The sequence below is a fragment of the Zalophus californianus genome, chromosome 12 (assembly GCF_009762305.2).
Source record: "Zalophus californianus isolate mZalCal1 chromosome 12, mZalCal1.pri.v2, whole genome shotgun sequence".
NCBI classification, from domain to species: domain Eukaryota; kingdom Metazoa; phylum Chordata; class Mammalia; order Carnivora; family Otariidae; genus Zalophus; species Zalophus californianus.
In genome coordinates this window covers 106,331,527-106,356,798 of record NC_045606.1, presented here as the reverse complement: position 1 = coordinate 106,356,798, position 25,272 = coordinate 106,331,527, and the positions used below count along the sequence as shown (strand labels likewise).

Genomic DNA, 25,272 nt, shown 5'->3' with positions numbered 1-25,272 from the left:
TAAGTCTAGGCTGAATCACCCGAATTGGTTTAATTTCCCTTAAGACCTTTCTCATTTATCATGCAAGGAGCCTGGCTAAGGGTCTTTGAGGCAGGGTCTCCTCATGTGTGGGATGGCGATGAGTCACTGGAGGGTAGGGGAGGAAGTTGTCGGACATAATTCTAAGTTGGGCACAGGTATGTAATTTGCGTTGACAGAATAGGTGCAGAGTGTTCTATATCTTTATTGCTTATAGAATCACTTGGGGAGATTTTAATAAAGCTGATGCTGAGGCTGCTTCCAGACCAATTACGTGAGAACCTGTGGAGGTGGGACCCGGGCCTCTGCATCTTAAAAAGTCTCAAGTGGTTTCTGTGTGCAGCTAGGGCTGAGGAGGTTGTTGGGGGCTTTGAGGGGCCAGAGCGCGGGGCCAGGGTGATCCCCCAGACCCTGTGGCAAAGCCTCTGGTCTTCAACCCAGCCACAGCGGGTGGGTTTCTTGGGGTGATCTGCTGGAGGCTTTTGTTTGTTCGGCTTTCAATCACTGGGTTTCCAGCTGTTTACCAATGCAATTGTGAGCAAGCAGTCAGAATGGTACTTAGAGAGAAAAATGAGTTTGGAAAGATGAAGTGGGAAGTACAATTTATGACCATGTGATCAGTCAGGAAAGTAAACAGAACTGCTCGGCTTCTGTTAAGCAGAATTAAGCCAGGAGCAGCCCCATTAATTTCAGTGCACATTTCCAGTCTCGTTGAGTTGTCCCTCAGACGTCGATGATTAACAGGTTGGTGGTCATTCAGTTAGTGTGATGGAGTTGGACAGGATGGAGATTGACCTGGAAAGCCCCTCCTCTTCCCATGGCCCTTGGGGGTGTTAGTGGGAACCCCGAAGAATTAACCGCATTGGTGTGGCCTGGGCATTAGTGCCATCTGGACAAGTATGCTGGATGTAGGACCTCAGGGTGAAGGCTTTGTTGGTCGGAAAGAGGCGGGGGTGGCTTATTCTTAAGAATCCTCAGTGGGTGGTTCTGATGGATTACTTACAGCTGAGCCCAAAGAACACCTAATTTCTTTTGCAGTTGCCTTGCTCACAGATGCAATTACTGTAGTGAAATTTGGTCCAGGAGGATGTGATGAGATTCTATTTTAAGGCTATTTCTTCTCTCTGTGGTGAAGGCCTGAATAGCCATTGTTAACGCCCTGCTACCCTCCCTGATCTGTCCTTTTGGACTCAATGCTTCAGCCCATTAACTTCTTTTAAATTTCTCCCAGGTGAGCACTCCTAGTCAGCTCCTTTGTCTTAACCTCATGGTTCAGTGCTGCCCTCCTGATTCATGGTGTGTTGAGAAAGTCGCCCCTCTGCTTGGGGGTTGGCGGTAAGTCAGTCATTCCATACAGGCCTTGCTTTGGTCTGTTTAGGACTTAGTACTGGATTTCCCTGTCATTTGTGAACACTGGTATTCCACATCATATCACATTTGCTGAACCATGGCTCACACCCCTGCCTGCACCTGGGGGGTGGTGTTGGGGAGGGACCCTGACTTCACATGCAGGGGAAGCCAGGCCGAGAAGGGCTCAGCTGTGTCAGCAACAGCAGGTCCTCATGGGTCTAGTGCACCAGACAGGTAAACTCCCAAGTTCTCAGGTAACCCCGTCACTCAGGGCTCAGATCAAGGAAGTGCCTAGCATGCTAGTAACTCCTCTCTGACCCACAGAGGTCCTCCTACAGTGCTTTCTCCAGGAAAAAACCCATCAGCTTGTTGCTGCGGTGACCAGGGAGCGCTCCGGCCATGGCTCTTGCCTTGACTGTGCTGTGGGGGTGCAGGCTGGAAAACGCCAAGGGGTGAGATGTCACCCCTTTGTTAGCTTCAGGTCCAGATCTGGCGGCGGGAAGAGGAGGCAGCAAACCAGTGCACTTTAGGCCCATTTACATCATGTTTGCTTGAAGGTGTTTTATTTTATGTTTGTGTGTATTTTGTTCAGATGCTAAGTGAGAGCTGTGTAGGAAATTTATAGGCACACAAGCAGTTGGATTCCCTTCCTTTGTCTCCTGCCCCCTACAACTTATTACAAACAAGATACAAAGGATTGTTTTGATCTTGAACTGAACTTTAGTTCAAAATTTGTCTTTCCTGCTGTAGATTATCCAGTAGGTCTTGAACCAGCTCTTGATCTATTAGATTGGAATGAGAAAACAGATGTATGCTCTGTGGACAGTGGAGAAGCAATAGCCCTTAAGGGAAAGGCCTGGGTGGGGTTGCTGACTGTGCCTCCCCCCCCAGTCTGAACACACGTGAGCCCCCGTCACATGCTTAGCACCCTCGTGAGATGGGGGTGTGGTCTTCCTGGGTTGCAGACTGGCTTACCTGGGGTTACACAGACTCTCCATCCAGACATACCACAGAGCTCCTTCCTACCTGGCTGTGCTGCCCCCCCGGGAGCTCTGCCCTGAACCCCAGGGCCGCAGGGGAGCTTGTCCTCTGTGGCGGTGGGGGGGCCGTGACCTGGGGGTGGCAGCTGGAACTCCAAGGGGGATCCTGACCTCTGTAGAGGGGGCTGGGACTTTGGGGTGGCCCTGACCTCAGTAGGGAGTGGTGCTGACCTCGAGAGGAGAGCCCTACTTCCAAGGGAGCCCTGACTCCAGAGGACTCCTGACCTCTGGGGTAGCTTCTTGCCTTGGGCACCTGAGGTGTGGGCAACATAAGCCCATTGACTGTGGAGGATTGACTGTCGGCTGAGCTTCCCAATGGGAAGTATGGAGTGACTGTAAGGAAAGTGAATCAGTGCTGATCTTCTCTAATAGCAGCCGTTGTTATGAGGCAGGGGGTCCCCTCTTAGGAATCAGAAGGGACTTTCCTCAAGCACAGTTGGACCTTCGCCTGGAATAGAACTGGGGGTGATGCAGCCCTGCTGTCCCGGTGGGAACAGTGAGTGCACTGAGTGGAAGCTGCCAAGCACCTGGAGACATGTGGGAGCTTTCCTAGGCCACGTGCTCTCAGCAGTCAGGAGGAGATCTGTCTGCAGTGGGCAGACCATGCAGAACCCCATCTGTAAGGTGTGGAGCTGACCGCCATGTCTTATCTGTGATCTTCTGATGCTGTGGTCCTTGGAAGGAGAACACCCAACATCTGCCAGCCTTGTACAAGAAACTGATTCTGTATTTTTTAAAATAATGAGCTTCCTGGTACTGGATAGGACATTTTATTAACAGACGATACACCAATGAGTGCTGGTCTCTTGGCCTGAAAATAGTTGTTTTCAGATGCTATTTAGAGTTGATTACAAATGTGAGGTTCCTAGCAGCTGCTCAGGCAGACATGGCATAGGCCCCTGAGATGAGAAGTATGAGCCGTCCCGTTCATCGCTGCGTTTGCAGACCCAGTGGCTGCAGACCATCATTGCTGTTGGTCCTTACTCATAGCTCAGGCGAGCTTCAGAGACAGAGAGATCTCGTGGGCGCAGATCTAGCAGGAAGCTGCCCTGCCATTGGCCTCGTGGTTCTGGGCACCTCAGCCTAATCCCAGATATACATGGGGCTGAGAATGTACGGCACGGGTTCTGGGGAGCATGTTCCTCAGAGACTGCTATTGCTGAGCTGCCTCCATCCCAACTTTGGATAAGACAGGAAGTGTGACCTTTAAACCCAAGCCTGGTAAGAGGCTTCGAGGGATGACTCAGCCAGTTCGAAGTGGTTTCTTGCAGATGTCGAGGACTGGTACCTCACTGTGGTGAGGACTGACCCCAGACCCCAAGAGGACGAGCCTGGCTGCTCGAGGGCAGACCTGACCCTCAAAGCTGATCAGGGCAGGTCTGGCTTCTTGGTCCATATGTGCTGTTTGGAAGAGTGTTGACAAAGGGCGCCTGGAAGGACATGGGAGGAGCTCAGGGAAGAAGGAGCCATGAGAGACCCATAGTCAGGAGAAGTAGGGTTCTGATTTCAGGGTTACCCTGGAATTTCAGGGTAAAAACCTTGGGCCTTCACACATCCTCATGCAGGTATAGGAAGAAACACGCCCCGCCCCCACCAGCTGAAAAAGCTCAAGGAAATGTGGGACAAAAGAATAAAGTCGAGTTTTTATCACGGTGTACATGTTGAGTTTGTTTGCTGGCTTACCACCAAATCCACAAATTACTGAGTGTTTGCTTTATAAAAAGATTATGCTGGATGCTGGGGAAATAAAGGAGAAAAATGGGGTCTTGGGAGAGTCCACTACAGTGAGGAGGAGATTGCCCAAAGAGAAGATGGTCCTGTTTGTATTAAGACAGCCCAGGCTGTCAAATCACTGAGGAGGAACACCATGAAAGTGGCTTCTCACGCACAGTCCATGTCTCATGGGACATTTGTCCCACACCATCACATGGGGACCTAATGATCCAGGATGGTCACATGCCTTCTCTTCTGTGCTCCGTGTGCCTCTTCTTAGAAGGACACTAGTCATTGCACTTTGGGCCCGCCCTAAATCCAGGATGATTTCATCTCAAGATGCTTAACTAATAACATCTGTAAACACCCTATTTCCAAGTAAGGTCACATTCTGAGGTTCTGATTGGATACAAATTTTATGGGGATACTATTCAACCCATTACAGGACCCTATCCCCAAAGGACTAAAGAGCCACAGACATTGTTCCCACTTCAGGTTTGGGGAAACAGGTACTTGGAGAGGTTGGTCTTGTTCAAAGCCTTTAGCCTGTTTGGGACACTTAGGGAGCCCCTGCCATTTGTTGTCCACAGTGCTTCCCAGAGTCCTAGAGCTTTAGCCAGAGGAAACCGTAGCTGGTACTGCAAGTCAGTATCTACTCCATCACTTTCACTCTGTGGAAGTAGAGAACCTTGTTAGTCTAGAATTACCTGGCAGGACAGTGATGGAATCTGGGTCCTGACCTCTGCTTGTCTCCTTCTTCCGCACCTCCCACCCCAGGGGACAACACACACGTTCTCATTATTGTGTTAGGTTGATGCTTTGATGGTGGGGAGAGAACTTTGGAAAGGGACGGGGGTCTTGGGTGGGAATGCACAGCACACACCTAAAGGTGAGAGGGCGTGGGCAGAGGTGACTCGGAAGTGGGCTGTGTTTTTCTTAAATGGTGCCAGAGAGGGAAGGTGTTCAAAGACCTTGGGCAGCCATCAACAAATGCACTCACGTTATGCTTGCAGCCATTGGAAGAAGTCAAAGGTGAAATTTGGACCCTGGACTGAGTCAGAAAAGTGTTCAGCTGAGCATCTGGAGTGGGTGGAAACCATGTAGGCATGCTCCCCATCTTCTGTGGTTTTTAGGAAACTTTGGAAAACAAGTGCATGGCATCTACTCAAAATGGCAACAGCTTTCTTTCTTCTTAAACCTGGATTTTTTGACAGGTGATGTCAACACATTTTTCTCAGCTCTTTACTTCAGTTCTTAAAATATTTCTCAGGTCCTGCAGGAAATGTTCTGAATGTCTGCGCATCTGCAAGGGCCCCTCTTCTTCCCAAGCACTGGGTTTGGAGGAACCCTGAGCCATCAGCTGGCCAAACCCCTGCCCTTGCGCAGGTGAGGAAAAAAAGCCAGCCAGATGTTTCGAGACCTCCAGGGACGTTTTTTGACCTTCTGTTTGGCTCATTCAGAGGATTCACTTGTGATGCTTCCTAAATTCTTGTGCACAGCCCGGTCTCAACAGCTTGAACCTCTCTTCTCTCCGGACATTTTCATAAGTGTGGAGAATGGCAGCAGGGGCAGCTGCAGAAGAACGTGCCTGACTCCGGTTTGTTGTTGTTGTTGTTTTTCGTTTCCTTTCCTGCCGTTTCCTTTTTTGTGCACAATTGTCTGTGGCTGTCCACACACCGCATCTGGATGAGGCCTTGGTCCTAAGGATGAGGGCTTGCTCTCCAGCCCAACACACTGGCAGCAACTTGAGTAGAGATGCCAAGGGGAAGCGCTGCCCATCCCCATCCAGCCCAGCCTTTGTCTGGCCTCCCACTTCTCTGAAAGAGAGAGTGGCTGCCCACGATCCAGCAGCTGAGTCGTGGCTGAATCCAGCCAGGAAACGGAGCCCTGCATGTGGAGAGCAGGCCCTGAAGGGTTTCTCACACACCCCGTGTGTTTCCTTCTAGGCCCTTTGACGGATTTTACTACCCATGACTTCTAGCCAGCGGTGCTCATGGCTGAAGGACACAGGGATCGTGTTAAACACATCAAACCAATGGGCAGTTGCATGAACCTTCTCTGCCTGCAGGAATGATCTGCAGGCTCTGGTCAGCCACTCCTCTGTGGGGTGCCATGGAATACACCCTCTTCTCAGGCGTCTGTGACTTGTGTTGAGGTCGGCCAGTTTTTCTGGCGTGCTAGTGTGGCCCTGGTCATTTCTCCGGCAGCCACGGAAGTCCAAAGGTCCTAGGCCTGGCTGGAGACAGAGCTCAAGTTGGAGTTGTGGATGCATCAGCCCCCAGCCTGGGTCAGCAGTCCTGGGTCAGCAGTCCTGCGTCAGCAGGAGGTGGGCCATGGGAACTGTGCGTGTTTCTGCACACACCTCACCTTGCATCACCAGGTCCAGGAAACCCTAATCGCAGGCAGAATGGGTGCTTCCAGCTGCAAATGTCCGGCCAGTCCTAAAGATCCCCCATGTTCAGGAAAATCCCCCTTTGACCATGCAAGGTGCCTGGGTGAGCCCTCACCTCTTCAGCTGGCTGTGGAGGTGTGATCCGGGCCACCACAGGCTCTGTTAACTTAAAGGGATCATTGTTTGCAGAATGAGTCTGTGGTGGCAGGGGCTTGGAGAGAGAAACTGGTTGCTTGCACACAGGCTTTCCTTCATTTCCTGCCATTTCTGTTGTCTTGGGAGTTGGCACAACCCAAGAGGAGTCCTCATGCCACCACTAAAGAAAATGATCATCAGTCCCATTAGGAGGCAGTGAAGGCAAGATCAGAGCCTTTGTTTTTGTCATTTGCAGTTTTGCTCCTTCTCAAGTGCCTGTCAGCTGTCAGGTACCCTGTTGGTCTTTGCGGTGACCCAGACATTGCTGTCCAACCTGAGCTGCTGAGGAGCCAGGCCCGACAGCCCAGTCCTGACCACGGACGGAGGGACTGACCTTGGGCAGCACGTAGCAGCTCATGGGCTGGTGCTTCTCCAGAGAAGCAAGCTCTGCACCCTGTACAGGGAGGGGGTGTTTGGCCCTGAGCACCGTCCAGTGAACGTTAACGCAGAGTGGACCCTGAGATGAGGCTGGGGTGGGCCAGATGCCACAGCTGCTGGAGGTCTGGAGGACTGAAGTGTTCCCCTGGGGCTGGAGAGTAAACCTGGATGTTCATCCACTTATGGAGATGCTGCTTGTTCATTGTATGATGGGAATCATGAATAAGAACGTGTAACTCCTGAGTGCTGTGATAATTAAGGTTGTGCCTGGTGTGAGAGAGAGGATGACTGCCTTCCAATGCTTTTTTTTTTTTTTTTTAAATTAAAGGGTAAGGTGATCACTAGAATGGGTGGCTGTGTGGGGATTAACTCTGTATCTTCTAAAGTAACATTGTTATAGCAGAGTTTCAAACTGTCTTTGCTATCTGTAGGAAGAGACAAACAAATATAAATATGACTGGGGAGGTCCAGTGTTTATGTTAGCAGTATTTTATATCAACATACTTGACTTTTGGGGCACCTGGCCAGCTCAGTGGGTAGAGTGTGAGACTCTTGATCTTGGGGTTGTGAGTTTGAGCCAGCCCCATGTTGGGTGTAGAGATTACTTAAAAATAAAATCTTAAACTAAACATATTTGACCTTTGAGCAGAATCTGAAATTTTGATCTGACCCCCTTCTTCCCCCATCTTTATTTTATCACCATACTCAAACTGAAAAGAGGTGGTCATATGTTCAAGTGTAGTTCTGCAAACACAGGGGAAACATTTCTATTATGCACTTACCTTTTCTTATCATTTGGGCTTTTTCTGAGCCTGTTGAATTACCCATTTTATTAATTTAATTTTGACATACTTAGTAATAAATATCATTTTGCAGAAATAAGTAATGAATATCTACTTTCTCCCAATTTCACTCCAAAAGAATAGAAGAGCTTCCTGTAAGATGCTAATGAACAGCTTTCACAGGAGAGAGGCCTGTGGGCTCATGCCCTCAAGGACTGATCTCTTCTTTTTAAAATTCTATTTGAAACATCCCACTATAGAGGGAGCTCTTCTAATCTAAGCTCCTTTAACAAGGTGTGGCCTAGGAAGAAGAAAATTGTGCTTTATTCTTTTGGTTTATTAAAATTAAAAATATGCTTAAATATGTTCTTATTAATTTTTTCATTATTTTATTAATATTTTATGCTGCCTCTGGTGGTGTTTGCTTTCAATCCCAAAGAAACCGTAAAGATGTGTTTTGATTACAGAACCGAGTATTTCCTTTCTGATACAAAAGACCACCAGATGTCAGTGTAACTTAACGATTAAAATCTCACCACGTTAGTGCCTTTGTCATTCTGTCTATGCATGTTTCTTTCCTATTTGACTTCTAAAACAAGGAGGAGCTTTAGGGAGCATGCACACATGCCCCTTAAGGACGCTAGCTGTTAAATGTTGTGGGAGACATCTTCTTGCTTTCACGCTCTTGAAGGTTTGTTTCCAAATAAATGCGTTGCAAATTCATTTTCCATTTCACTTAGCAATATGACATTTCAGGATCAAGGGTTTTTTTGAGCCATGAGCACAGGCTTCCAGGTCAGGGTCATGGTGGCACTGTGCCTGGACTCTCAGGGGTCTTTGGTCTTACTATGGGCCCGGGACCCAGAGGGTTGAGCTTACTCTGTGGCCTAGGATGTGCACTTGTTTTCTTTCCAGAGCCAGTAGCTGAGTATTAACTGTGGGCCAGGACCAGTGTTGTCCGTTTTGTGCTTGTAGCATTTTCTCCATTGCATAGTTGTGGAAAGCCAAATGATTTGCTTAAAGTCACTTGTCTGTGTGTTTCTGAAACTTTGCTGTCCACTGTTTGATACCAGGTGAAAGAAACCTAAAAGGCAAACAAAAAATCAAGAATGTGGTTCGAGTACAGAAGCTATGCATGGAAACAGAGGTTAGGAAGTAGGCAGCTGTTAGTTCAGCAGTGACCTTTTATTTATTTATTTATTTATTTTTAAAGATTTTTATTTATTTATTTGACAGAGACACAGCGAGAGAGGGAACACCGCAGGGGGAGTGGGAGAGGGAGAAGCAGGCTTCCCGCAGAGCAGGGAGCCCGATGCGGGGCTTGATCCCAGGACCCTGAGATCATGACCTGAACCAAAGGCAGACGCTTAACGACTGAGCCACCAGGCGCCCCTCAGCCGTGACCTTTTAAAGGTGTGTGGACAACGCAGGCCCTGGGAGAGGGAGCCCGCGCTCACACAGCACGTGGTGTCAAGGAGCTGCCACGGGGGTCACTGCAGAAGGTGATGGTCCCTCAGGTATGCTTCAGGTGTATACAGGCTCTTCCTCCATGTGATAGATGTACCTCTTGGATCCCAGTTTTATGGGGTGAGTCTCATCTATGGCCGCGGCACACAGCGTTTCTGCCTCACAATTGGGAAGGTTCTGGGTTTCCTGAGCAGAGCCTCCATAGTCAGATGAGCTTGACTTTTTTTTTTTTTTTTTTTTTAAGACTGAAAAGAACACAAATTTGGTTGAGGTCAGAAAAATACATTCTGAGTACATTCAGAAAATAGTGGATGCCATAGAACTAGATAAATCATATTTTGCAGCAGGGAGAATTGTGTACATAAAATACCATTCATTAGAAAAAACTCTTGAAATTTGTTGTTTGCTACCTGCCAATTAGGAGGTATGCCCGCAGCTCATTTTGTGTCTCAGGTAGGCAGGCATATGGTGAGAAGGTGTTTCCTCCAGAGGCCTGTTCTGGAGAGGCAGGCTTGTTTCAGGCATTTAAGACTTCAGTCCTTCTGGGTCAAACCCTGGTTTATAGCCAAAATGAAGGATTTTGAGGGCTTATTTTCGGCAGTGCAAGCTCTGTGGCCATGTCTAGCCTTGGGTCCCAGCATCTGCATTGCTGGGAGGGGAATGTGGGGTGCATGTGCCCCCAGCTGAGAGGGTTCCCAGTGCCCTCTTTGGGGCAGAGAGAGGCACAGTTTCCTGGTGGTGGGAGCCGAGGTGCTGATGGCCTGCTTGAGACAGGCCTCCTTAGATGTGTCAGGGCAGGAGTGGGCTGTCCAGTGACCCACAGCAGAAACTCGATTTAGGGAATGCCGCCTAACCAAGAGCCTTGAGCTGGGGTCCCCTGGGAGCTCCTGTCCTTGTGGTGGGCTTGGAGATGTCTCCATCCAAAACCTCGGGCCCGTCTCCCGTTCCAGAGAAAACCGACCAAGGTGGGCCCCATCCCTGCAGATGCAGGAGGGGCACCCTCTTCCTTGTGAAAAAGAAGGTTACGGATTGTGTTGTGTCCTCGGGCCTGTTGTTGGGCTGTCATCACACTCATGGGCTAAAATACCTCCCAGTGGTGACTTGTGTTTGCACCTCTGGCTCACAGCACACTCCGCATCTTGAATGCTCCTTTGGTGATTCACCTTGAACGGCCTTGCAGAAACTCCTGTTTTTTCTTTCATTGTGTTGTTCAATATCTACTACTCTTCCTACCCTAGCATCAGGACATCACATTTATAGTGAGTAAAATTGACATTTAAAATCTTTGGGGGGAAAGTGCACTCTAAATTAAGTGGTTTTGGGCGCCTGGGTGGCTCAGTCGGTTAAGCGACTGCCTTCGGCTCGGGTCATGATCCTGGGGTCCCGGGATCGAGTCCCGCATCGGGCTCCCTGCTCAGCGGGGAGTCTGCTTCTCCCTCGGACCCTCCCCCCTCTCATGCTCTCTCTCTCTCTTTCTCTCTCTCAAATAAATAAATAAAATCTTAAAAAAATGAATTAAGTGGTTTTTATAAAATTAATTTTTCTTATTGTCACAGTGGTACCTGTCATTATGGAAGATTTAGAGGGTTCACATAATCAACAAGATGTAGGTCACTGTGGGCTTTCCACCCCCGTATTTTGTGCCTGTTTTCATGTGTGTCTTGTCAGTATTTCTCTTCTTGGGTGGATGTATGAGTATTCACAAACATGAAGTCACAGTGCACTTGTGACTTTTAACCTGCGTTTCAAATTGTATTACATTGATTGGTTGAATTTTTATGTTAACCTAAGAGGCAAGGCAAAGATCCATTTGCTCCCTTTCAATTATTGTTCATTTTTTTCAAAGGGTATTGTCCTAGAATCAGAATTTCAGAACTCTGAGGAATCCAAAAGACATCTCAGTTCTGTGGCACTTTCGGGTGTGATTCCTGGCCTATTCACATTGCCCACTGCTGTCACCCTAGTTAGTCCATCTAAGTAGTGAATCTCTCTGTGGTGAATAAATTCTCGTACTCTCAGGAGTTTGAGTTTAATAGGTGCTTACTATGGCCATAGGTTCTCAAAAGTGCTGCCCAGGAGAACTGAATCAGTCTGCATGTTGCTATCCATTCTCATGTACAACCAGGAAGGAGAAGTACTGTTCTTGGTCATACCCTGGAATTACTGTTTTTAAAATTTGTACAAAAAAGGAAATTCCCTCATAGGCATTTTTGTGTAATTTGTTTCTTTAACATATAAAAGGCTGTTTCATTTGGTTTGCTTGGGAGGCTCTGTCCACCAAAGTTCTGATGTTTGAAGCTTTGCTAGGGCAGGTCTGTCCCCGGTATGTGCCTGGATGTGTGTTTTGCCCTGCTTTGCCTCCTGCATGTACAACATGAAGGCATCACGATGCTTTAATGGGAGAGGTTCTGAACAGCCTTGCCAGAAAGGGGCAGAATGCCCATCCTGGCTGCCTTGGGAGGGGCTCACGTAGAACATTCTGGGACATGGCAAACTTGTGGGGGACACAGTAGCAGGAAATCTGGAGGGCACCACATATTTGATGGAGATGCATGAAATCAGGAGTGGTGTTAAGGAAAAAATGTGTCTAGCAAACAACTTTGACTGCTCTTGACCTTTTTTGGGTCATGCGCTTTTATTGGCTAAATTGTGTCTCCCCCCCAAATTTTACATATTGAAGTCCTAACCCCCAGTACCTCAGAAGGTGGCCTTATCTGGGAATAAGGTCGATGCAAATGTAGTCCATTAAGATGAGGTCAGTAAGGTGGACCCTAATCCAAACGAGACTGATGTCCTTCTGGAAAGGTGAACTTAGGACACAGAGACAGACACAGAGGGATAATGATGTGAGGATACAGGTAGAGACAGCTAATTCTACACCAGGGAGAGAGGCCTCACCAGAGAGCAGCCCTGCTGACACCTTGGTTGGGACTTCTAGCCTCTAGGACTGGGAGAAATAACTTTCTATTGTTCTAAGCCCTAGTGCATGGGACTTTGTTACGGCACCCAGAAAACTAACACAGGCGCTATCTCTTGAGCTGAGATTTAGCTCCTGATCTATTTTGGGATGTCACTTTACCTTCTTGCTTCTCCCCCAGCTACCTTTGGATCTGGACCCCAGACTTGCACCTTTTCTCACTCACTAGCTCTTTGCCTTCTGGCCCTGCACCCAGAAAAACTCAGCTTTACATTTGAGTGGGGAAAAAATGCTCATTTAGTCTTGGTCCAAAAGCATCTCTTTTATTTGTTATTTTTTTTTGAAAGTCTGTGCAGTCACTCTTAAGTGACAGGAATAGGCAAAACCAGTGGAGTTCTCTGGGGAGCAGAAATAATGTCCTGACAAGGTTTCCACATCCATCCTGTTGTGATGGGAGCTAATCTCGGAGAGTATTTTAAAGTAGATGCACATGGAGTCATGCATTTTGGAAGGAAAGAGAAGTTGCAGATGAGGCTGCTGGGCCAGCCCTGGAGTCTCCCTGGCATCCCTCGACACTGAGTATGAGGCCATGCGGGCCTTGGAAAGATAGGAGTGGGGAAATCTGACTTTTCTTTCAAGTCAGAAGCTGTGCATGGCCCCAGGAAGAGGCAGCAGCCCCCATGTCTTAATACACCCCTCGCGTCTGGCTGGTGAAGAACTGAAGCCCCCATTCTGGGACCTAGAGGGGAGAACCATGGATAATCCACTTAAATGCTGGGTCTTCAGAAAACCCTCAAGTTTGCTTGTTTCTTGTTTGTGCAGGACTGCCCATTCTCTCTTCAATTACTGCAAGCCTTGAAATTAACCTAGAATCTGCAGCCATCAAGAGACGATACTAGTGGTATACTGTAATTGGATGGAAAGGAACATTTCCCCTTGCACACACTTTTACAAATGGAATGTGAACATGTCCTGTATTTCATCTCTCCAGCAGCCCCGTGCATGATGCATGTAGTCCTCTGGATAACAGAGAGTCCACATGTGTGCCTGTCTGCTTGATTGGCAGAGATGTAGGGTGGAAGGGGTAAGTTCCCTCTTCCCACCTGTAATTATCTTTCCGCTTCAGCTGGCACCTTGGCGCTAGTGCTGCACATGCTGAATACACTTGGAGGGTTGAAGTGGATTGAAATGAAAAAGGCATCCGTCATGATAACCTCCTGGGAAGCCTGATGGGATGGAGACCACAACAAGGTAATTGGGTTGCAAGAGGAGCATCTGGTTTTCTGCCTCTTTGCAATAACTGTAGAGATAGTCGGATGGGAAAGGGATTTGGAGGTCGATGAACAACCTGCACTCTGAATCATACTCTTGCTCAATAACTTGAAACTTACAGGAGGAAGGATGGGAACTCTGGTATGCTCTACCCCATGCACAGTTTGAGATACAGTCAACCACACTGCTGGCTGACCTGTCAGTCTGGAGGCTAGATCATCAGTCCACTGTGCATGAAGCCTTAGAATGGAATTTTATCTTTTGTTTTGCACAGTTTTTCAGCCAACCTGAATTTGGCCATGAGGTAGGAAGGGGTGTCAGGAGATGGCACTAATGGCAGGCAGGCACCTGAGGACCCTATTTTAGCCCTCTTGTGAAGGATAATTAATTATTATCTCAGGAAGGACCCTGTACCATAATTATATCTGCAATTATAAGATGTGAAAATTCCAACTAATTTTCCAACAGCCGTATTTGCAAAGTGTCATTACAGAGACACCAGTACCTGGGAAGTTCAGGCCCATTGTTATTCTCTGTTGGCCCTCATAGTCACGCAGAGGGAGTAGTAGTTCAGGTCAAGTAAAGGAATATTATAGTTATTATGAAATGAGTGGTTGGGAATCACTAATATCTATCCACAGAAAACTAAATCACATAATCTCTAATTACATACAAAAATTGTCTGGGGCTATTTAGTAGTAACTCAAGTCCGAGAATCCTTGGAGAAGTCCAAGTTTCAGTTGAGGGGATAAGTTTTCTAAAAAAACAGGAGGATTCTAGGAAGATGACAGAGAAAGAAGCACCAGGAAGCTGTCTCCCAACTGGACAGCAGCTGCACTGGTAAGAATCTGTCTGAGTAACTGTTTCGGAACTCTGGAGTCTACTGAAGCCTTGAACTTCCAGGGGAAGGCTTGGAGAGTAAATCAGGATTAATTTTGGTCAGTTTCAGCTAAATTTCAATTTAGCCCAGGAGCAGCTACCCCCGGTAGGCAGCTGTGAGCATGTTCTGGAAACATTTGCACATGGCTTGTGCAAACCAGGGTGCATACAAAGGACCCTGTCTTTCAAGTACTGGGGATCTGTGTTCTAATGACTGATTGCTCCTTCTGATCACAATTATACAGACAAAGAGGTGAGTGACCATTGCTGTTGCACCTCCCTCTGTTGTTCTAAGTCCCTCCCCCTCTGGCTCAAGTGACTTACATGGATTTAAAGGTCCAGTACCCCACCGTTACTCCCTTCATTTGTCACTTTTCACCTTTCGGGAGACAGGTATTGAAGCCTAGAACATTCAAAAACAACTACATATATGGGGAAAATATACCTCAGGCTGATCCTTGGCACAGAGAGAGCCTACCACAGTAAAAAACCCAAACACTATAACAACAACAACAACAACAACAACAAAATAACAAAACCCAGCAAATCATGGGGAAGGAGGACATGATTTCCAGAATTACCACATTATTAGATTCATATGTCTAGTGTTCAAAAACAGCAACAACAACAACAAAAATCACAAGACATACAAAGAAACAGGGGAGTATGGCCCATTCAAAGGAAAAAAGATCAGTCAACAGAAACTGTCCCAGAAAAAGTCCCAATGGTAGATCTATTAGATAAAGAATTTAAAGCAACTGTCTTAATTAAAGATGCTTAGAGAATTAAAGGAAGATGAAGAAAAAAGTCAGGAAAATGATGTGTGAACAAAATGGAACTTTCATTAAAGAGATAGAAAACATGAAAAGAAATTCTGGAGCTGGAAAGTACAATAACTGCAACAAAAATTTTACTGTAGGGATTCAAAGGCAGATCTGAGCAGGCAGAAGAAAGAATCAGTGAGCCTGAAGACAGGACACGAAAATCATTGAATCTGAGGAACGGAAGGAAAAACACTTGAGAATGAGTGAACAGAGCCTAGGGGTAAGTAGGATACCGTTAAGCAGACCAACATACCCATTGTGGGAATCCCAGTAGGAGACAGAAAGGGACAAAGGCTGTTGAAGTTAAGCTACTATAAATTCAGATTAGAATGCTATAATTTTAGGATGTTAAATGTAATCTCCATGGTACCACAAAGAAGCTAGCTATAGAATATACACAAAAGGAAATTAAGAAGAGATTTAAATATTTCACTATAAAAAAATCAACTAAAAAAGACAGGAATGTGAGAAATGAGGGACAAAAAAGCTATAGGTCACATAGAAGACAAATAGCATAATGACAGAAGGAAGTCCCTTCTTATCAGTAATTGCTTTAAATGTAAATGTATTAAACTCTCCTATCAAAAGACAGAGAATGGCAGAATGGATAAAACATGATCCAACTATATGATGTCTACAAGAGACTCACTTGAATCCAAAGACACAAACAAGTTGAAAGAGAAAGGGTGCAAAATGATATTCCATGCATGTAGTAAACAAAAAGAGAGCAAGGGTGCCTATGTTAACTTCAGAAAAATTAGGCTTTAAATAAAAAAGTTTATAAGAGACAAGGAAGGACATTGTATATTGATAAAAGGTTCAATAAAGCAAGAAGATACAACAATTATAAACATGCACCTAATGACAGACCATCAAAATATATGAAGCAAAGGCTGACAGGATTGAAGGGAGAAACAGTTCAGCAATAATTGTTAGAAACTTCAACACCCCACTCACAGTAATGGGTTGAACCACCAGACAGAAGATAGATAAGGAAACAGAGGGCTTAAACACACTATAAACCAACTAGATCTAATAGACATTCATAGAACACTCCACTCAACAGCCACACACACTTTCTTCTTAAGTGTATATGGGACATTTTCCAGGATATACCATATGTTAGACCACAAGTTAAGTCTCAACAGATTTTATTATTTTTTTTAAAGATTTTATTTATTTATTTGACATAGAGATAGAGAACACAAGTAGGCAGAGGGAGAGGGAGAAGCAGGCTCCCCGCTGAGCAGGGAGCCTGATGTGGGGCTCAATCCCAGGACCCTGGGATCATGACCTGAGCCGAAGGCAGACACTTAACGACTGAGCCACCCAGTCGCCCCTCAACAGATTTTAAAAGATAGGGATTATACAAAGTATCTTCTCGAACCACAAGAGGATGAAGCCAATCAATAACAAAAACTGGAAAATTGACAATATTGTGGAAATTAAGCAATACATTTTTAAACAACCAATGGATCAAAGAGGAAATCACAAGGGAAATTAGAAAATACTTAGGAATGAAAACAAAACCACAACTTACCAAAACTTATGGGACAGAGTGAAAGTACTGGGGAAATTTACAGCTATAAATTGTTACATTAAAAAACAAGAAAGATCCCAAATCAACAACCTAACTTTATAACTTAGGGAACTAGAAAAAGGTGAACAAACTAAACTTAAAGCTAGCAGAAGGAAGGAAATAGCAAAGATTAGAACAGAGGTAAGTGAAACAGAATAGAAAAACAGTGGAGAAGATCAGTGAAATCAAAAGTTTATTCTTTAAAAAGATCAACAAAATTGAACCTTTAGCCAGATGGACTAAGAAAAAAAGAGAGAAGACTCAAATTACCAAAGTCAGAAATGAAAGTAGGTTTGTGATTCTACAGAAATGAAAAGGATCAAGACAATACTATGAGCAATTATATGCCAAGATACTGGATAACCTAGATGAAATGGACAAATTACTACAAACACAAAACCTACCAAGACTAAATCTCAAAGAAATAGAAAAATCTGAATAGACTTAAGTAGTAAGGAGGTTGAATCAGTAGTCAAAAATTTCCCAATATAGAAAAGCCCTGGACCTGACAGCTTCAGTGGTGAAGTCTACCAAGCATTTAAAGAAACACTAATGCCAGTACTTCTCAAACTTTTCAAAAAAAACACTGAAGAGGAGGGAATACTTCCTAACTTACTCTTTCTGTGAGGCCATCATAATCCTAATACCAGAGCCAAAGATACTACAGAGAAAGAAAGCTATAAACCAGTATCCCTTATGAACCTTTATGCAAAAATTCTCAACAAAATGCTGGCAAACTGAATTCTACAGCATTTACCGGGATTTATTCCTGGAAGGCAACGATGGTTCAACATAGGAAACTCGATCAGTATATTCCACCACATCAACAGAATGAAGGAAAAAAAATCACATGGTCCTCACAGTTGATACGGAAAAAGCATTTGACAAAATTCAACATTTCATGATAAAAACACTCAACAAAATACAGTTGACCATTGAACAACACAGGTTTGAACTGCCTGGGTCCACTTACATGCAGATATTTTGGACAAATATGGTATAGTACTGAAAACATATCTTCTCTTATGATTTTCTTAATAACATTTTCTTTTCTCTAGCTTACTTTATTGTAAGAATACAGTGTATAATGTAACATACAAAATATGTGTCAATTGTTTATGTTATCAGTAAGGCTTCTGGTCAACAGTAGGCTATTAGTAAAGTTTTTGGGTGAATCAATACTTTTACTTGGATTTTCAACTGTGTGGGGAGTTGGTGCCCCTAACCCCCATGTCGTTCAAAGTCATCTACCTCTACATAATAATATAAGCCATAGAGAAAAATCCACAGCAACCATAACACTCAGTGGTGAAAGTCTGAAAGCTTTTCCTTTAATATTAGGAGCAAGGCAAGGACGCCTACTTTTATCACTTCTATCCACTATAGTACTAAAGCAGTTAAGCAAGAAAGAGAAATAAAAGAAGAAGTAAAATTATCTGTTTGCTGATGATATGATCTTATATGTAGCAAGTGCTAAAGACTTAAAAAATAAAAGGCTGTTAGATCTAATAAATGAATTCAGCAAAGTAGCAGGATACAAAAACACACAAAAGTTAGTTTCATTTCTATACATAAGCGATGAACAACAATCTGAAAAGGAAATTTAAAAAGCAATTCCATTTACAATAGCATCAGAAAGAATAAAATACTTAGGAATTAACTGAATCAAGGAGGTGAAGACTTGTACAATGAAAACCAGAAAACATTGCTGAAAGAAATTAAAGGAGAAAAATAAATGAAAATATATCTCATGTTCATGAATTGGAGACAATATTAAAATGTCAATTACCCAAAGGGATCTACAGATTCAGTGTAATTCCTATCAAAATCCCAACGACACTTTTTGCAGATATAGAAACATTTAACCTAAAATTAGTATGAAATGTCAAGGTACTCCGAATAGCTAAACAATCTTGAAAAAAAGGACTAAAATTTGAGGACTCCTACTGGCTGATTTCAAAAGTTTGCAGTAATCAAAACCGTTGTAATATTGGCATAAAGTAGACATATAATATAGACCAATGGAAAAGAATAGGGAGCCCCAAAATAAACCCTCATATGTAGTGTCAAATAATATTTGACAAGGGTGCCAAGAACATTCACTGGGGGAAAGGACAGTCTTTTCAACAGATGAAATCTGAAAACTAAATATCCACATGCAAAAGAATGAAGCTGGACCCCTTGCTTAGCCCCACATACAAAAATTAATTCCGAATGGAACTAAGACCTAAATGTAAAGCCTATAACAATGAAACTCTTGGAAGAAATACAGGACAGAATCTCCATGACATTGGATTTGGCAGTGATTTCTTGGATATGACACCAAAGGCATACGTAACAAAAGAAAAAATAGACAAATTATGCTTCATGAAAATTTTCAAAAATTCTGCATTAAAAGACACTATCAAAAGAGTATAAAAAGGCAACCTACAGAATGGGAGAAAATATTTGAAAACCCTAGATGATGAGGGGTTAATATCCAGAATATATAAAAAACTCCTAGAACTCAACAACAGCAACACAACAACCCAATTCAAAAGTGGGTAAAGGACTTGAATACACATTTCTATAAAGAAGATAGACAAAAGGCCAAGAAGCACATGCAAAGATAACCCAACACCACTAATTATTAGAAAATGCAAATCAAAACTGCACTGAGATACCACATCACACCCATTAGGGTGGCTACTCTCAAAGAAACAGGAAACAACAAGTGTTGGCACACTGAACCCCTTCTGCACTGTTGGGGGGAATGTATAGTGGTGCAGCTGCTGTGGAAAATAGTATGGACCTTCCTCAAAAAGTTAGACCTAGAATTACCATATGTACCAATTTCACTTCTGGGTACATACTCCAGAGAATCGAAAGCAGAATCTTGAAGAAATACTTGTACCTCTATGTTTACGGCAGCATTATTCACAGTAGCTGAAATGTGGAAGAAACCCAAGTGTCCACTGACAGGTGAATGGATAAGCCAAATGTGGTCTATCCATACAAGAGAATGTTTTTTAGTCTTAAAAAGGAATGAAATCCTGACACCTGCTACAACATGGATAAACCTTGACATTATGCTCAGTGAAATAAGTCAGTCAGAAAAAAACAAATTCTGTATGATTTTGCTTCTATGAGAGACCTAGAGAAGTCAAAGTCATAAAGACAGAAAGTAGAATGGCATTGCTAGGGCTTGGGTCAGGGGGAGAATGGGGAGTTAGTATTTAATAGGTGCAGTGTTTCAGTTTATGAGGCTGAGAAGAGTTATGGGGATGGTTGGTGGCGATGGTTGCTCAGTGTGAACATGTTTAATACGAGTGAACTGTACACTTAAAAGTGGCTAAGGTGGTAAATTTTATGTTACGGGTATTATACCACAAAAAAGAAAGAAAAAGAAAATCAATGATGCCATTATAAGGTACTGAGATACTCAGGTTTTAAGAATGGATTTTGAGGAATTGCAAAGGCAACAAAGCCATTAGGGAGGAATTGATTTATTTGGTTAATCTGATAGAAGAATCGTAGGTAAAATGGTCTTAAATAGTCTTGAGTGGCTTGTCATTCATGAGCAAAAATGTGTGAAGAGCGAGGGGAGGGGAGAGCATGAATGAGACAGTCTAATGAGTCCTAATGACCGCATTGATCCAACTGGACATGCCTGATAAGGAGCGCCCTATCAGTTATCGCCCCCCGCACATGTTATCCCTCTCTTGCGAGAGGGTAAAGCCGTGTACTTAGAGCTTGTGACAATTTATTTGAAGGTCATGAGAAGCCTTAAAGTGAAGAGCCGGTGTGCCTTGCCTCCTCATTGGTAAAATGGAATTAATAAGACAGATCTTCAGTGATAGCATGAGGCCTGCCTGTGGCCCCGGTTCCAGTTATCTCTGAGGCAAAAGGGAATGAGCTTGCACACACATGCACATGACTACACCTGCACACATGTGGAGCCTTCCTGTGGACAGGAAGCTAGCAGTAGGAAAGTGTGAGCAGAAGCCCCTGCTCTTAACTTCTGTGGTGGTTTGGGACAGCTGCGTGGGCCCACCGAGCACTCACCCTTAGCTAACTGAGGTTTCTCTGGACACCTGAGTCTTTCAGCAGGTCATTAATGCTTGAAAACCCAGATCATAAAGAACGTCAGGGGAAGCTGGCCCCGCCTCAGATACCCAGCCTGGCACAGGCAGGGCCTTGGGAGCCTGCATGATTGGCCGGGGGTCACCGGGCCCCACTGAGTGTGTCCCCTGCCAGGCCCTGTGACTCCAGGTGTCATCTTGAATATTCTGCATTTCCTGCGCTCATTTTCTACTGTCCTCAGAAGTCTGCCCCCAGTGGGCAGATTACCTGTGGTCTTGCAAACCTGCTACTGCTGTTGAGGGATGGCTGCCTTCCAAGCCAGCTGCAGGGCTGGACAGGTGCAGGTGTGAAGGAAGCCCGGGCTGTGTGGAGCCTTGCTCAGTGTGGAGATACGCAATGAGTAGCTCAGGGTAGCTCAAGCTGTCTGGGTGCAACTCTGGTCTACAGCCACCCTCTGAGGTGCTGTCCTCACGTGTGGAGATCGAGGGAGCTCTGTATGGCCGGTTTCTATGATGATGGAGGGCCCTGCAGCGGGACGGCCCAGAGGTCAAGAGGGGTGGTTACCCCAAGCCCCAGGGCTAGAGACAACTTGTAGACTCATGAACACGGGAGGCAGGGAGCTGCTGGGGGGCCGGTTGATCACTGATTTTTGTGCAATGTGTCCGCACCCTGAAGCTTCCCGGGCTTCTGTCTGGCCTGCAAACCGCACCCCACCCCGATCCTGCTGGTTGTGTGTGTGCCCCGGAGCAGTCGCTGGCAGCTTAGGTTCCGGTGCCTGTGGTGCGGACAGGTGCACTGAGTGGCAGCCTGCTCCCAGGACTCCAGCCGGCCCATCGCAGTATTTGGTTCTAAGCATGCCCCAGAACTCCAGCCACAGCGCACAGAAGCTCCTTCACGCTCTGCTCAGCCGTTCGCCCAGCTCCCGCATCTGCTCTTTTGGGTCTCCCTCCCACATGTGTTTTGGGGTAGCCACTGTATGGGAACACTGCAGATGCCCTGAAGGAGATGGGTGGGGCCGGGGTGGAGGGTGCCGGGCTGCATGGCCGGAGGGTGTGGGGGTGGGCAGCAGATGTGCAGGCTGCTCTGCTGCCTGGTGGAGTGCCGGTTCCTCGGTTCCCTCCGGTGTCTGGGTGGGCCGGAGGGAGGGAAGCAGGTGCGGCAGGAAGTACGGACACTTCCCCCTTCCCCTCCTCTTCCGTCTGCCTCTCTTGGTCCTAGAAAGAGTGGAAGGGGCACAGGCTTTTTTCCCACGGCTGTGGACGGACACCTAATTTACAGGCACCCACTTTGGCAAGGAGTTTACTTGGTCTTGTTTTAACATGGGAGGAATTCACTGCCTTTCTTCTGAGGTCAAAGGTGTATTTGTTTCTCTGCATTGAGCCCTCGTAATCGGAGTGATGTCCCCTCAGGTACTGTGGGACCCAGGTGGGGCCAGGCTCCTAGGGAGCCCATGTCTGCAGTGGATCAGATCATGCCTCCCAGCCAGCCAGTGCATGGCGGCTGGCCCTCTGGCAGTCGCTCGTGCTCCTTCTCTTCTGGTCTGCCCTTTTCATTCACACCCCCTCCATCATCTGCTGTGCTTTGGAGACGCCTGGAAGGAGCTGCTTGCTCTCTGACCTGTTGCTTCCTTGCCCCACGCATCTCCTTCATCAAACGCTTGTTTGCTGTGGCCAGATGGTCTCTGTGCCTGCCCATCCCTTCATCCAGGGCAGCCTTAGACCAGACTGGACACCTAGTCCTTGCCATGCAGATCATAAAACGGGGTGTGGGAACTGCAGGGGCGACAGCTGATCTCCAATGAAGCCTTTCCTTTCCTGGAAGGGAGTTGCAGTGATGCACCCAAGGCCACAAGCCAGTTAGCCTCAGGAGATTCATGATGTAATCCTGTGAATTTGGGGGAAGGTTTTAATTTATTCCAGCAAATATTTACTGAGTCCCTACCATGTAAGCTACTGGGATTGCAGTGGTGCCATGACATCGAGTGCTGTCTCCGTGGTGTTCGTACTCCACAGTGTCATTTAGATTCTCACTAATTTAAATTCAGTACAGATGCAAACTCGCCAGAACGGAGGGTGTGGGGTGCATTAGTACAGGACTCGATAGCACGAGCACATCCACTTCCAGGAGTCCAGTTAACATTCTGGGGCAGCTCGTCTGGTCTGTGGCATGCACCTTCCCACCTGAACAAATATGCACAGAGGCTTTTATTTAGGTTGGCACTGAGGTATATGCCTCCTGGGTGCAAAAAACCCAAGTCAGCCCCTGGTGCCTGGGTCCTGCAGCCTCCTGGTTGCTGAGTTCTGCAGGACATAAGTGCAGTCGTGATGCTCTCCACAGGTGGGACTCCAGATTCTTCTGAGGTCCTGTAATCACTGCTTTTAGAGTGAGTGCCAACGTGCCTTATTCTCCATCCCTTCGCTGTTAGCCTTGTGTGCTGTGCTTTCCCCATGCCCTCCTGGACACCAACCGGATCCTTCTTCCCCAAGTATCTCTGACTTTACTGAAGCTGTGGGTTGATATGAGCATGCTACAAGATGTGTTTCATACCCTAGTTCTTTGGTCCTGGGTCCATCCTTGCGTCAGGGGTGCCTGCCAGCTCTTGGGCTGTGCACAACCCCTTCACTCCACACGTAGAATCCCTGTCCATTCCATAAATACAAGCACTGTACATTCTCACCATCTGCCTCTCAGCTGCCACTTCGAGCCATGTCTTATAGATAATTTTCTCCATTAAAATATATAAAGGTGTTTTGCTAAACACGAATTTTTCCATAAGAACGTATTCTTCGTTTTTAAACTAGCCTTTTCTCCCCCTACTTGTGATAACAGTGGCTCTTTAGAAGAATGCAGTCATAACTGTGACATGGCGTGCCAGGGACCCTGAGTGTCACGTGTACCCTGGGGACACCCCTGGGCCCTGACCTGTCTCCGTGTGAGCCCCCTCTCAGTCACTGCCTTCAGTCTCTGCTCTCTGAGGGTCCAGATGCTTCTCTTGGGGTAGCAGAACAGGAAAGGAGCTCCAGTTTATGAAAGACTTCTCACCACCAGAGGGATGGGAAGCAGCAGAGATGAAACAACAAAAGAGGACTGAAGTCCCCTGTCCACGGCTTCCTGTGCCTCACGGGGTCGGAACTTGGCTCCGCCTGTCTGGGTTGTGCTTCGGAAGAGCTGTCGGAACCTTACAAGTCCCAGGCCACATAGGATCATTGCTGCAAACTGCAACGCTGATCCTGGTTCCTGACTGTCCCCACCTCTCTCATATGGAAGGTTTCTGGCTTTCTCTTTTTATCCCCTACCTTGCAGCATATACAGAGGCCACCCCACATAATGATGGGCCTTCAGGCCAGCAGAGGCTGCTGTAGGATCCAAGTGCAAGCTGGAGGGAATCCAGGTTTACTGCCTGCTCAGCTTTTACTCAAAGGGAGAATATCCTAAATCAGGGTATTTTTCCAGGATCTGGGGGAGGGAAGCTATTGGAATGGGGGTAATTGATTGGTATTTGAAGTGCTCACCCAGAGCCAGGACCACCACTGGGAGACCTGCCCTGGCTGGTATAGCAGGTGTGGAACAGATGGTACCTTTGTGTAAAGGACACTTTGTGGTGTGAAACTCTGTGGGACAATTCAGGGTTAGTGAGCAAATGCATCCTGCCTGTGTTTGTGGCTGGAGGGACTGCCGCCGAGTCTTGTGGCTTATGAGGTGTGTCTCAGCTGCAGGAGAGATGTTGCCCATGGTGGGAGACTGGGAGCTTGCAAGGACAGTGACTTCCAGTCATTCTTCAGTTTGGTCTTAATTGAAACCAGAGACCAGAGGTTAATGCAGTTTTGTTGTTTTTATTAGATTTGCATTGACTTGACCCATGGAACATTATGTCAAGATGGCTTTGAATCTCAGAGAAATTGACTTGAGTGATCATAAAGTGATCCCATTGATTTTTATGATTGTTATTTTGTTGTGATATAAAGAAATTTTTCTCTGAGGTTTTTGAGGAGCTGTATGTCTGATAAACATACACCAATACACCAAAATAAAAACAAAACTAAAAATCTGCACACACCCGAAGTATGGAAATAATAGGAAAACATGAATGTTGTTTACAAATGCCTGTTCTGTCCATATAAAATAGTGTACGGGTTCATGCTCCTGTTAAAAATGTGATGAGTTGGCCCAAAGGTGATCAAGATATTGGCTTCAGGAGAAATATTGATCACTTTTTTTTTTCCTTTGGGCAAAATTCATGAAATTTGGGGGGACTCTTTGTTAAGTAGAATGTCTAAGGGTTAAGTTTCAGCTATCAGAGCAACAGATATATTTTTAGAATGTTTTTCTATCTGGCCCTTTGTTTCATGGAGTATTTACATGAAAACATCTATCACATGAAAAAGGGAGGGGCGCCTGGGTGGC

General features: G+C 45.8%; 1 protein-coding gene across 4 annotated transcripts in view; it reads left to right on the top strand.

Moving 5' to 3' along the window:
• PTPRN2 (protein tyrosine phosphatase receptor type N2) overlaps positions 1 to 25,272 on the top strand; it is an 809,200-nt gene that overhangs the window by 155,156 nt on the left and 628,772 nt on the right. Inside the window, exon 2 of one of the 4 annotated variants that reach the window (XM_035723338.1) lies at positions 13,379 to 13,503. The exons of the other annotated variants lie outside the window; for them this stretch is intronic. Coding sequence (XP_035579231.1) covers positions 13,482 to 13,503 — 22 coding nt within the window. The 5' untranslated portion in view covers positions 13,379 to 13,481. The remainder of the gene's footprint in view (positions 1 to 13,378; positions 13,504 to 25,272) is intronic. 4 annotated transcript variants of the gene reach the window in all.